This window comes from Eschscholzia californica, unplaced genomic scaffold (genome assembly GCF_041429995.1).
Source record: "Eschscholzia californica isolate CP2 unplaced genomic scaffold, dmEscCali1.0.p SCAF_1, whole genome shotgun sequence".
NCBI classification, from domain to species: domain Eukaryota; kingdom Viridiplantae; phylum Streptophyta; class Magnoliopsida; order Ranunculales; family Papaveraceae; genus Eschscholzia; species Eschscholzia californica.
The window spans coordinates 80252858-80267363 of record NW_028238198.1 but is presented as its reverse complement, the minus strand read 5'-3'; the positions used below and the strand labels follow the sequence as shown (position 1 = coordinate 80267363).

General features: G+C 35.2%; 1 protein-coding gene across 1 annotated transcript; it reads left to right on the top strand.

Moving 5' to 3' along the window:
- Positions 1 to 10364: 10364 nt before the first annotated feature.
- PXY (Leucine-rich repeat protein kinase family protein) lies at positions 10365 to 14506 on the top strand. Its single transcript, XM_086656205.1, has 2 exons — positions 10365 to 13321; positions 13804 to 14506. Exons 1-2 carry the CDS (start codon positions 10537 to 10539, stop codon positions 14238 to 14240), a joined length of 3222 nt encoding a protein of 1073 aa, XP_086512331.1. The 5' UTR covers positions 10365 to 10536; the 3' UTR covers positions 14241 to 14506.

The following is a 14506-nucleotide window of genomic DNA, read 5'->3' as shown; positions in this document are numbered from 1 at the left end:
GTTGTGAGTCATAAGTCTATAAAGCAAAGTGTTTGTAATTATCTTTGAGAAATAAAAGTATATATTTCAAAGATAAAGTTCTCATCCTAAAGACATTATTTTTCAACAATTTCTGTCTCTCTCCTCTATCTCTCAATTAAGGAAACCCAATTGGAGTACAAAAGAACTAAGCCATAACTTTGGTTGAATTCAGTAAATAAAGGAACTCTCGAATTGAAATCTGAGTAGCTAACTCTTCTACACTAGATCTTATCATGGTACCTATAGAAGTGTGGGGGATAAAAGTTGTGTAGTTTGTTCTCTTTATTTCTTGTTTTTTTTTTTCCTTTAGTTGTTATGGAATTCTTTTTCTGTTAAAGAATGTGGTTAATGAAACTTGTTATGGGTTATGATTTAGTTTTCCTAGGGAAAAAAATACAAAAAGAAGAAGAATTAATTTATTTGTTTGAATCAAACTTCCATATTAGTATCTCCTTATGTATGTTGTGTGTGATGAGGTACATGAGCGAGTGCGTACATCAATTAAACATCCCTATTTCAAATACAAACTTTTGCTAGTTCAACAAAAAAAAAAGTACAAACTTTTGCCAAGAATAAACAGAATATCATCTTCATTTCAAAATAAGTAAAACAAAAAACTAATTGACCCCTCACTATAAAAGTGGACCCTATGATGAATGATATCATCATGAATAAACAAAATATATGAGTGACCCCCAATGTTCTTTTTTTTTTTGTTGAACTAAACCCCCAATGTTCAAACTTTAGATAATAAATAATCATAAAATAAAAAAATATGATCAAGAGTAGACTTTACATATAAGGTAGTATCTAGTATTAGATGCTTAATTTGTCTTACCAAGAAAATTGTAGGGTCTTTTCCTAATGACACTAGTATATTATACTTTAGCTTACTTTAATTAAACAAAGTTTAGTACCATTATCTTTTAAAATCTTACTCAAGTCAAACAGACATGAACAATCAAGATACTAGTAAAGTTAACCTAAGAATATTCAAATCCCCAAACCATTTTATACCTTTGTGGTAAGTGAAGGATTGGAAAATAAACCCTCGTACTTGTGCAATTAATATAACATTTAAGCTAAAGCACTATGAGATGTTAAATTAGAGATAAATAATTTTTTGTAAAGAAAGTGAAAGATGGAGATCAAAGACGTAGTTTTTACAAAAAATGTTGGGATATAATAGGAGATGCGGTAACAAGCGAGATTCAAACAGTTTTCTCAACATGCACACTCCCAAGTAACCTGAATCATACTTTTATTGCCCTTGTACCGAAAATTCAAGCTCCTCAGAAACCAATTGATTATAGACCTATTGCTCTTTGCAACGTTCTTTATCGGGTTATTACAAAAATCCTAACTCAGAGACTCAGTCCACTACTCTGCAAGTTAATATCTCAAGTTCAGAATGCCTTTGTGCCAGGAAGGCAAATATTTGATAATGTTATAGTAGCACAAGAAATTATGCACTCTCTCAAATTAACTACAGCGAAAGAAGGGGCGTTTGCTTTGAAAGTCGACATGGCAAAAGCTTATGATCGAGTAGATTGGAAATTTCTAGATGAGGTGATGAAGAGGTTTGGAATTATTGATAAATCACATTCTCTTATTATGAATTGCATTTCTACGGCATCTTTTTCAATATTGATAAATGGCAGACCAAGGGGATATTTTCATAGCGAAAGAGGGCTTAGACAGGGTTGTCCTCTAAGTCCGTATCTATTCATATTATGCTCTGAAGTCCTCACGAAGTTAGTGGTACAGGCCGAGAGGAATGGGATTTATAGTGGATTGAAAGTGAATAGAGGTGCACCTAGTGTGAGTCACCTTATGTTCGCCGATGATTTGTTTTTCTTCGGTAATGCTTCTGAATTAAATATTCTCCGTTTGAAGGGTCTTCTTGATGTGTATGCGGGTTGCTCGGGCCAACATATAAATTACAACAAATCTTCTATTCACTTCAATGTTAAGTGTAGAGAGGATAAAAAAAGGTTGGTGATGAGTATCTTAGGTGTTAAAGAAATGCAGTTAGATGATGCATATTTGGGAATTTATTTACTGAAAGCAAAACACAAAAAATCATCTTATGAGTTTATTATACAGAAGATATCAAAGAAACTAACAGGTTGGAAAAGGAGCACCCTATCCCACGCAGGACGGACGGTCTTATTAAAAAGTGAGTTAGCCTCCATACCTCTCTACTTTCTATCCATTAATATAGTTCCCAACAGTGTAGTGGTAGACATTGAACGACACCAAAGAAATTTTTGGTGGGGACATGATACAGATACAACCAAAATGCATTACATTAATTGGGCAAAGCTTCAAAAAAATCATAAAGAAGGAGGGTTAGGGATTCGTAATATGGGATTAGTGAACAAAGCCTTGGTGGGAAAACTAGTATGGAGGTTTCAGACGGAACCAGATAGTTTATGGGTACAATTGTTACGAGCTAAATACTTGAAGAATGATAACTTTTGGACTCATAAGATCAAAGCCGGAATCACAAATACTTGGCGCAGTATTCTAAAAATGCGCAAATATGTTGAAGAGGGAATGTGTTATTCGATAGGCAATGGTCGGGATATCCGAATTTGGGAAGACCCATGGGTCCCTAATATTAGAGGGTTTAAGCCAGGCAAGAAGGATGAAGTACAAGAGGAACCGATGGTGAGCAAGGTAAATGAACTTATACAAAACGATGGCCAATGGAACCGTCCTCTAATTAATACTATCTTCGATAGGCTGTCCGCCGCAGCAATCGTACAGATACCCATCTCCAAAAGGGCTTATAAAGACAAATATATATGGGTACATACAACAAAAGGCAACTTCACGACCAGGACACTTTATCGATCTCTGGAGTTAAGTTCATCATCAACATCATCAATAGATGCAGTAAACCATAATATTAACTGGCATAATTTCTGGAAAAATGTTGTTGTTGCCCCAAGGGTCAAATTCTTCATATGGCGGTTACTTCAAGGTGCGTTGCCTACTAAGAGTCGAGCCTTACGCTTCAATAGCCACTTGTCAAAAGTGTGCTCACTATGTCAGGAACATGAAGAAGATATTGAACATATTTTCAAGGGGTGTCGGCTTGCAAAAGAAACTTGGTTCAAGTCGCCGTTAGGGTTGAGGTTAGATGATAATGTGTGTTTTTTTTAGATGATTTGTGAGTGGATAAACAATACACCTGATAGTGAGAAGGTTCGGCTAACACTATACATTGCTTGGTTCATGTGGAAAGCTCGAAACAAACTTGTTTTTGAGGGTACACAACCAAATAGTATGAGTATTACTGAAGAAGCGTTAGCCATGCATGAAGAATTCCATGGTGGAGCACAAAATAACAGTATGAACTTACAAAATGAAGAGGCAGCTCCATCAAGAGTGTGGGAACCACCATTATCAGGTTCTATAAAAATTAATTTTGACGGCTCATTTAAGGATGGCAAGGCAGCAATTGCGGCAGTTTGTAGGAACCATGAAGGAGTTCTTCTCTCGGTCAAATCAAGATTTATACAAACTACATCAGCAATGGAATCTGAGGCTAGGGCAGCATTACTAGTCATAGAGTTGGCACAAGGCTTTCGACACCAAGTAGTGGATATAGAAGGAGATGCTTCCACAATTATTAAGGCTTGCTCGGATAAGAGGGAGATTCCTCCTTGGAGAATCAGGCCCATTATTGAAGAAATCCACCATTTTAGTGACTTGATTCACTCAATTTCCTTTAAACATTGTTTTCGCTCAAATAATATTGTAGCACACGCTTTAGCGAAGTTTACTTTTAGAAATGAGTCGAATAATGCTTGGCAAGGGCCACAACCCCCAAGTTGTATCTCAGTTGAATTGGGTATAGATAAACCCAATATTGTTCATGAAGTTATTCTCCAATAAAATATAGACTACAAGTCTACCTTCATTTAAAAAAAAGACGTAGTTTTTAATGTATATTTAATGCAGTTATAGGAGTGTGATTGACTTCATGAAATGCAAAATCCAACTGATGGTATAGGAGTCCATATTGATATTACTTCAACCTAGTGTTGGACATTTGTTTGAATATGTTCTAATTCCAAATACCAAAATTCTACTCATCCTTCCATTTTGGTCCCACTCTCAGTCCTTGCCGACGTCGCGACATATCACTGGAGTAAATAACTTCATATTATAAATCTACATGCTTTTAAGTATTTCGGAGACCTTTGAGATAATTTTGTAACTTCGAAATTCGATTTTTAAATATTCAAAGCCAATTACAACCAAAATCGTGATGGTAAGAAGTTCTATTTATAGCCCTAGACAATAAGAGGTCAAGCTTATATATGGAGTAATAAATAGAGTTATTCTTATATGGCCCCCTATTTTGTGACTAGCTCTCTTTATGGTCTTCTTTTTTTCGTGAATTCAAATATGACCCCCTATTTTCAAGTAAATGTCATTACTACCCTTCTTAATTCTAAATTTAAAACATTAAAAAAAAAAGTTATTTCCACCTCACCCCTCTCTCTCTCTCCACCTCATCTCTCTCTACAACTCACACTCTCTCTCTCTCCAATTCACCTCTCTCTCTCTCTCCATTTCACCTCTCTCTCTCCAACTCACCTCTCTCTTCTCCGGCAAGGTCGAAAATTTTCGGCAGGCGACCTTCAATCCTAAAAAAAAATCTTTCTCTAAAATTTTTTTAAAAAAAAATCTCTCCACTCTCTCTCTAAAAACTCCGGCGAAAGGGTTTTCCTTCGCCAGAGGATCTGTTCACGAACAGATCTGTTCGTGAACAGGTCTACTATTCACGAACAAATCCTCCGGCGAAGGGATTCCCCTTCGCCGGAGTTTTTAGAGAGAAAGTGGAGAGATTTAAAAAAAAAAAAAATTAGAGAGAGAGAGGAGAGAGATTATTTTTTTTTTTTAGGTTTGAAGGTCGCCGGCCGGAAAATTTTCCGACCGGCGACCATGCCGGAGAAGAGAGAGGTGAGTTGGAGAGAGAAAGAGGTGAATTGGAGAGAGAGAGAAAGAGGTGAATTGGAGAGAGAGAGAGGGGTGAGTTGTAGAGAGAGAGATGAGGTGGAGAAAGAGAGTGGGGTGAGGTGGAAATAACTTTTTTGTTAATGTTTTAAATTTAGAATTAAGAAGGGTAGTAATGACATTTACTTAAAAATAAGAGGCTATATTTGAATTTACGAAAAAAAAAGAGTCATAAAAGAAGCTGGTCACAAAGTAGGGGGCCATATAGGAATTAAATCTAATCTATATAATAAATGGAATTTGGGATTGATTCCAAGAGGGAGAAATGGAGTAACAGATGGATTCAAGTTGGTAGCTTTATCGGATCCCGCATGTCACAGTTCCACTCTCTCTCACCGGATTTATCCATTTTCTTTTCTTTTTTATTTCTTTGTTTTTCTTTTTTGCCATCATCTAAAGACAAAAGGGAAGAATGAAATGATGAAAAAGTAAAACCCAGCAAAAGCTTCCAAAGAAAAAACCTAAAGTAGAGAGAGAAGAGTGTCTCTGATAAGATTTAAATCTTTAACATTTTATATCTCTATTATACTTTCACCTTCAAACTGTCTCCATTTTCTCTTTTTCTTTTTCTCCTTAATAAGCAATATTTCTTCTTTTCTTTTCATATGTATGTATATATATATATATATATATATATATATATATATATATATATATATATATATATATATATTATGTATATTTCTTTTTATTTTTTATATATTGGCAATGTAGGATGTTTGGGCCTTTCCTAAGCCCCGTCTCAAAGGTTAAGTTTGTGGTGGTCACATTCAAAATTTAGTCATCGTGAGAGGATTTATATTACATTATTCGTTACTAACAAGGCATTAACGAGTACCCTTTAACCCAGAAGCAAAAGAGAATAGACATATTCAATTTGGAATCCTCATTTTCATACCTAACAAGGATTAATTATTCGACGGGTATTATTTGCTTTCAAACAACAAGATTATAACATTCGTTGGGTTACTTAAGTCAATACTAATTTTAGGTGATAACTTAAAGTGGGTGATTTGGAGAAATAAGAAAAGTTTTCGCATAATAAAATATCAAATGGTGGAAAACTAAAAATGTTCTCCCAAACAAACCTTCCTTTTGTAAGTCGCCAGTATAGTCGTCGACCGACGAAACTCGTTGGATTTCTGGTTTCCAAACGATATCTGGTTTGTTTGGTCAGAGCTTTTGCGAAGGAGATCCTCCCCTTCGCAGGAGATAAAGAGAGAGGAGAGAGAGAGATAGAGATAGATAGATAGATACAGAGAGAGAGGGGGAGAGAGAAAAAAATAAATAAAAGAGGAAAGATGAGAGAGGAAGTACTGTCACCGGAGATGGTTGAAGTGTCTCGGAATTTGTGGTGGAGGACGTCGGAGTTGATGGTGGTAGTGGGAGAGGAAGAAGAGGAAATAAGCTGCAAAAATATAAGAGTTTAAATGTTTGAAGGAAATAAAAAGTTCCAAAATTCTTTTATTTCCACCTAAAACTTTGTACTTCAGAAAATTTGTTTATTTTTCTGAATTCTATAGCAACTTCTTATATACATCAATAATTTTTTTAAAAAAATTCATATCTTCTCATTCTTTAATCATATCCAATTGACTACGAGATCAATGTTGATTACGAAGGGTAAATTTGAAATAAAAATTTGACTTTCACAGTAATGTGATGGTAAAGACAAAAAAGAAGCCATCTGTGTATTTTTGATAAACTAGGGGGTTAGATGGGAATTAGGTCATATACTAGGGAGCTATATAGAAAATAACCCAAACAAACAAAATACCTAAACTTCGAAACTCCTAAACAAATAAAATAAGTAAGCTAGGAAATTCCTAATTCTAGACCTAAGTGACTTGGTCGTGAAGCCCGTCATTGCCACGACCAGGAGGCCCATCTAGCCATGAATGGTCTCCATCATTGTGTTTCTAACTTACTAAAACATTCTTATTAAAAATAAATGTAAGAAGAGATTTATAGAAAATTCACGCATATAGTTATAATTTTTTTTCTTTCGTAAATTTTAATATCTTGATCATTCTTTAATCTTATTGCGAACGATAAATGTTCTACAACATTGATCCGATTGAGTACAAGGAATAAATCATCTATTTTTATAATGGGATTCGTAGTCATATATTCTACGACATTGATCCGCTTAAATTCTATTGCGAACGATAAATATTCATCTTTGCAACATGTTTTGAGTCATCAACCAATCTTAAACATTTATGTGTTTTCCATGTATGTTTTTCGTTCCTAACAGACTTTCTCAAGGTATTAATTAAATTTGGGTTTGTATATTTGCTTTTAGTTCAACAAAAAAAGATATGTATATTTTCTTTTAGTTCAACAAAAAAAAGGTATGTATATTTGCTTTTAGTGACCTTCTATTATTTGCGATTCGGAACCCATGCTAGGATACTTTTACTGCATGTTTTGTAGACCGTCATTTTATAAGGCAATTTTCTCCCCAGTATGAGAGTAATCCTGTTTGAAGTAGATATTAGACGATCTTAAAGTTCACCAGTCCTCCTCTGGGGATAAATATCTTGGCACTAATATTTTCATTGATAAAAATAAAAAACAATCCCTTTTCACTCAAATCCAGAACAAACTCTCCAAATGGCAAACCAATCTTCTCTCCCAAGCTGGTCGCTCTATAGTCATATCCACTATAGCAGCGGTCTTTCTCCGATACCAGATGCAGTGGTTTGTCATTCCCAAAGGCATTTGCAGCGGCATCGAGACCATCCAAAGAACTTTCTGGTGGGGAAAAGTCAAAACCTTTCACACCATCAACTGATACGCCATTTGTAAGCCACGTAAATCGGGTGGTCTAGGCCTCCGACTCCCGCTACTTGACAACATAGTCTTTCTCCTCAAACTTAACTGGCGGCTTCTTAACAATCCCCACTCCATCTGGGTCCAATCCCTCAAAGCAAAGTATTTCCCAAAATCTTCTAAACCTCTCCCTCCTAAGGCTAATAATTCTTGGCCTTGGAAAGCGATCAGTAATCAGTTTAGCCATATGGAGAGGTTAGTCTTCTGGGATATCAATAAAGGGACTAAGATTAATAATTACTAGATCTCAAACCATCCCCCCATTAATAACCAGCATAACTCTAGCCTTGAATGGATTGCCCGACTAATTACTAACAACAACTGGAATACTGAACTGCTTAACAATTGTTTTGATATTGATATCTGCAATGTCATTCTTAGTAGTAACTTGCAGGATGACAAGGAGGATACCGCTAAATGGACGTTGACCAAATCAAGCAAGTTTTCTATTAAATCTATGTATAATTATTTGAGGAATGGAAACACTACGGGTATGGATGAAACGAATGACTGATTCTTTATATGGAATATGAACACGATACCTCGTATAAAACTATTTCTTTGGAAATGTTGCATCAATAGTCTACCAGTAAGGGACAAAATTGGCAGTTATATTGGTAATATATACAATTGTACGAACTGTGAGGAACCCGAAACAATAGACCATGTGATGCTTCACTGTAACTATGTCAGGGCTATATGATTTCATTTTCAGGTTCTTTCAGAACACTTGCTATCGGTTTGGCAATGAATTCAGCAATGGAAACAACCAGATTAGGAAAATGCAACACTATATGCCAAAATATTATGATTTATATGGAAAGCTAGAAATGCAGATCAAAACCAAGGAATCAACAATGGAGACCTCGATCGACACTATATCTCAAAATCAATGTAGACGACTCTTTCATGCACTTTACAGAACCAGCTGGAATAGGGTATATTATTCATGATGAAGATGCAAGTTTCATCATAGCTGTAGCAGATACCGTGAGAGGACAGAATTCAGAAGAATGTGAAAGCCTGACCATTCAATACAGCATCTTATGGGCAAGCCAACTTCAAATTCAACATGTTCATCTCGAAAGTGATAATCTCAACATCATCAACTACATCAAGGATCAGAAGGAAGGTCTGCACTGGCAATCTAAAAAGATCATAGCTCCGTCTCTCGCTCTCAAACACCAGATCACATACATCATCTTCTCCCATACTCCCAAGGAAAACAATACCAAAGCAGATGCTCTAGTTAAATGGGACATAATAAATGGTCAGAATTATGTATGGAATGTCGAGCCTTCTTTTGTTTCATCTTTAAGTTAGTTTGGTTTGTAAGACCTTGTGGGTGTGTTTTTTTTTCTTTTAATATATATCTCATCGGAAAAAAGAAGTAGATATGTGACAAAAAAGAGAAAAACAAATGAATTAAATGAAGAATGTGTAAAGCAAACTCTTTTTTTTTTTTTTGTTAAGAGGTGTAAAGCAAACTCATGTTGGTGTGAGACAAAGGGGAAGTAGATATTAGACAAAAAACAACAAATGAATTAAATGAAAATGTGTAAACCAAACTCATGTTGGTGTGAGACAAAGGGTGATGCCTCTTATAAAAATTTAAGCACACTCTTTCACGTGAAGACATTTTAAAGTTTTGAGCTCTTAAACCCCTAAAGCGGACAATCGCTTGTGACCTGAAAGACTTGTCCACACAATTATATAACATGTTATTATCACCATAATCTTTGTAATGGCAAGACCTTAAAAAATTATAATGCAAAACAATTCTACATTAATAAGAGACGAAGTGCATTTCAACAAAAAAAAAAGAGACGAAGTGTTTAGCATTATAATTTTTTAAGTTAAAAACTTAAATTTGTATTTTTTATATGTTAAAAATCCAAATTTTTTTATTTTGTTTGATTAAAAGCGAATATTCTTATACTCTTTGCACGGGGTTGCAAAGCTCTTCCAAGATGTTGCTAATCTCTTGTAAAGTTGTCGCAAATTTCTTCTAAAGGTGTTGCGATACTTAGGGAACTGAAGAGGAAAAAAAAAATTGAATGATCATTTTTCTCTAAAACAAAATATTTGTATAAAATTTTGACTAACTTTCGTTAAATACATCTATCAATTTAATAAACTGGTTCGTACACTCGTATACCAAGATTTAGATACATATAATGTTAAAAAGTATCCATAGATATATCCAAAAACATGTGATTCTAGTAACAAATATACAAATGGCTCTATTTAGTGGGGCACCCATAACAGTTGAAGATAACCTTGGTCAGTTGGTCCTTCTTGCAACACCTAAAAGAAAGCCTTGGTCCTTGACAAATAATCCTCTGAAATACCTCAACAGTTCAAAAGAATTTTCTTTCTTGTTATCTTTTCTTTTCTTTCTTTCATTTTTAATCAGAAGGATTTACTTGTACTGGAGATGGTATAAGAAGCACTATGCACTGTTCTTTAACTTTGCCTTGTGTTTCTCTCTCTAAAATCTTTCTCTTTCTCTCTCTCTAAAATTTCATGCCCACCAAACCAATAACCAGCAATCATCATGAAACACCCTTTGCGCCAAGCACTCCCAAAAAGCAATTCAAACCATCAAAACTTCTCCACCATTAAATTCCTTTCTTCAAATTTCAAATGTCATTCTTCATCCCCACAATTCCACCACCTCAAAAAACCATGAAACATCTCAATTCTCCTCTTCTCCTTCTTCATCTTCTTCTTCTTCATCTCTTCTTCATCTTCATTTCCCAAATTCCAGTTTCTTCATCAACACCAACTCCAACTCCAAAATCACTCCAACTTCTCTCTCTTCTCTCTCTAAAAACCTCTCTCAAAGACCCTTTATCTTCTCTTAGTGATTGGAATGCCACTTCAATATCACTACTAACAAATTCATCCAACCCTTTTTGGTGTTCATGGTCAGGAATTGAATGTGATACAAAAACCCATGATATTATTTCACTTGATCTATCTCATAGAAATCTTTCTGGTTCAATTCCACCTCAAATCAAATTCTTAACTGAGTTAAATTACTTCAATTTGAGTGGAAATTCATTTGATGGTCTTCTTAGTACCTCCATTTTTGAATTATATCAACTTCAATCTCTTGATATTAGTCATAATAATTTCAGTGGAAATTTCCCTCTTGGTATCTCAAAGTTCAAATCTTTATTAGTTTTTGATGCTTATAGTAACAGCTTCACTGGTTCTCTTCCACTCGAATTTACTCGCCTTCGAGTTCTCGAACAACTTAATCTTGGTGGAAGCTACTTTGATGGTGGTATTCCGGCGAGTTATGGAAGAATTCCGACATTGAAGTATCTACATTTGGCTGGAAACTCATTAACAGGGGAAATTCCGCCGGAGTTAGGGTTTCTAAACCAACTTGAACATTTAGAGATTGGATATAATTACTTTAATGGAGGTATTCCAGTTGAAATCAGCTTGTTACCAAATCTCAAATACCTTGATATATCATCTGCAAATTTATCAGGTCAATTAGCATCAGAATTAGGGAATTTAACAGCTCTTGAATCTCTATTTCTCTTTAAAAATCAATTTATTGGTGAAATTCCAGTTAGTTTTTCAAAATTAGTAGCTCTTAAAGCTCTTGATTTATCAGATAATCAATTAACTGGTCAAATTCCTGAAGAATTTTCTTCATTAAAAGAACTAACTCTTTTAAGCTTATTAAGCAATAATCTTACCGGAAAAATTCCAGATTTCATCGGAGAACTTCCAAATCTTGAAACTTTACTTCTCTGGAACAATTCATTCACCGGTTATATTCCAAGAAATCTAGGGTTAAATTCAAAATTACAGAAACTAGATCTCTCTTCAAACTCATTATCTGGTCCAATTCCACCGACTCTTTGTTACGGAAACAAACTGGTTCGATTAATCCTCTTTTCCAACAAATTTGAATCTCAACTTCCAAATTCTCTCTCAAAATGTTCTTCACTTTGGAGATTTAGAATCGAAAATAACAAACTCAATGGATCGATTCCAATCGGTTTTGGATCTTTACCTAATTTGACATATATGGATCTAAGTATGAATGAATTTTCAGGTAAGATTCCATCAGATCTAGGTAATTCAGTCAGATTAGAATACTTAAACATTTCTAAGAACAGATTTGAACCAGAATTACCTGAAAACATTTGGAAAGCATCGAATCTTCAGATCTTCTCAGCTAGTTTCAGTAACCTAAATGGAAGAATTCCAGATTTCATTGGATGTAAAAGTTTATATAAACTTGAATTAGAAGGAAATGATTTTAATGGAAGTATTCCTTGGGATATTGGAAACTGTGAGAAACTTTTATGCTTAAATCTTCGAAATAATTCACTTTCAGGTATAATTCCTTGGGAATTATCAACTCTTCCTTCAATTACAGATATAGATCTATCTCATAATCTTTTATCTGGTTCAATTCCTTCTAATTTCGATACTTGTAAAACCCTAGAAAGTTTCAATGTCTCCTTTAACATTCTCACCGGATCAATTCCATCTTCTGGTACAATATTTCCTAATCTTCATCCATCGTCATTTTCCGGTAACAAAGATCTATGTGGTGAGATTTTAAAAAGGCCTTGTTTCACCGGAAAACTTGACAGTTCCGGCAATAAAGAAGACGAAAGTGTCAGATTCCGGCACGAACAGAAAAAGATAACCGGAGCTATAGTGTGGATAATGGCGGTTGCTTTCGGGATTGGTATTTTCATCTTGATCGCTGGTAGTAAATGTTTTCAAGCAAGTTATAGCCGTAGATTAAAATCTGAAGAAGAAGATAAGAATAAATCAGGACCGTGGAAATTAACAGCATTTCAGAGATTGAATTATACGGTGGATGATGTATTAGAATGTTTATCAACGAGTGATAAAATAATAGGAATGGGGTCCACAGGAACAGTATATAAAGCTGAAATGCCAAATGGCGAGATCATAGCAGTTAAAAAATTATGGGTGGGGTCCAAACGAAAAGAGACGGCTAGGATGATAACGATGATGAAAAAAGGAGGAGGTGTAAAAGGAGTGTTAGCAGAAGTAGAGGTATTGGGTAACGTAAGACACAGAAATATAGTGAGATTGTTAGGGTGTATCAGGAACAGGGAAAGTACGTTACTACTCTATGAGTATATGCCAGGTGGAAGTTTAGATGAATTATTACATGGAAAAAGTAAAGGAGAGAATAATGATTGGGTGATTAGGTATAAGATAGCATTAGGAGTGGCTCAAGGTATTTGTTACCTACACCATGATTGTGATCCTGTTATTGTACATAGAGATGTTAAACCATGTAATATACTATTGGATGGTGAGATGGAAGCTAGGGTTGCTGATTTTGGTGTGGCTAAATTGATTCAAACTAATGAATCTATGTCTGTTATTGCTGGTTCTTGTGGCTATATTGCCCCTGGTGAGTTATATTCCCCTTCTTTCTCTTGTTTATTAGATAAATTCTACACCAAAATTTTAGGTTTTTAATTCGAGGTTTGGGTCTATTAGGCGTCTTTCATATTATTCTTGGACCTTTGTTTTTCTTCACGTCCACTGTTTGTGGCAGTCTCAAGGCACTTGGACTAGGCCTTATCCGTGTTGGGTTTGAATAACACAGATCAGGTCCCGTCCGAGAATCTTCAGACTGCCCCAATTATTAGGCTTCAGACTGCTCAATTTGTGGCTCACGGGGAGTACAAAGAGAGAGGGATGTGCTAAAAACAAAAGGATGGTGCGCCTTTGGAGACACCCTTGGGTCTAACTTATCCGATTTAAAGGTCGTTTATGTCGGGTCAACTTTACTTTTAAAAAAAAGTACTATGATCAATCATAATAAAAAATTGTAATGTTAATTTGTGAAAAGCAAAATTGATGTGAGTTTCAATATGTTCGGTTTTGCAGAGTATGCATACACATTGCAAGTGGATGAAAAGAGCGATATATACAGTTTTGGAGTAGTTCTAATGGAGATCTTAAGCGGGAAAAAGTCAGTGGAAGCTGAATTTGGAGAAGGAAATAGCATTGTTGATTGGGTGAAGTCCAAGATCAAGGCGAAAGATGGTATCACTGATATCCTAGACAAAAATGCTGGTGCATCGGGCACGTCCGTAAGGGAAGAGATGATGTTAGTATTGAGAGTAGCATTACTTTGCACAAGTCGTAACCCAGCCGACCGTCCTTCCATGAGAGACGTTGTTTCCATGTTACACGAAGCCAAGCCCCATAGAAAGACTCCGAGTAGCTTAAGTAACGTGAATAGCGTAGTTGTTGGTGTTGGTGATGGCAATGGTGGTGGTGGCGATACCGTGGTTGCTTGCCTCAAAAGTAACAATGTGTAGTTCATAAAATTAAATTGATGATTTTTTTTGTGTGCGTTTTGTAATCGTCGGTTGGTATAGATGGAAGAATTGTACTCTTTTTTTTGGCATTGTTCTCCTATGTTGTGCTTTTTTTGACTTAGTTTGAACTTTAGACTCATAGCAAAGTAGCTTTGAGGGATTATTAGGTATGAATAATTAACCCTTGGGGTTGATTTAGTTGTATGCCCATAACAAGTGATACTAGTGATATTAGTCGTGCATTTACGGAAGTTTCATATTTCACA

Bases quoted from the DNA above. Each gene is read 5' to 3' on its own strand.
- PXY (XM_086656205.1), top strand. From the start codon at position 10,537: ATGTCATTCTTCATCCCCACAATTCCACCACCTCAAAAAACCATGAAA. The intron at 13,322-13,803 runs GTGAGTTATATT...TCGGTTTTGCAG, and splicing joins TTGTGGCTATATTGCCCCTG to AGTATGCATACACATTGCAA.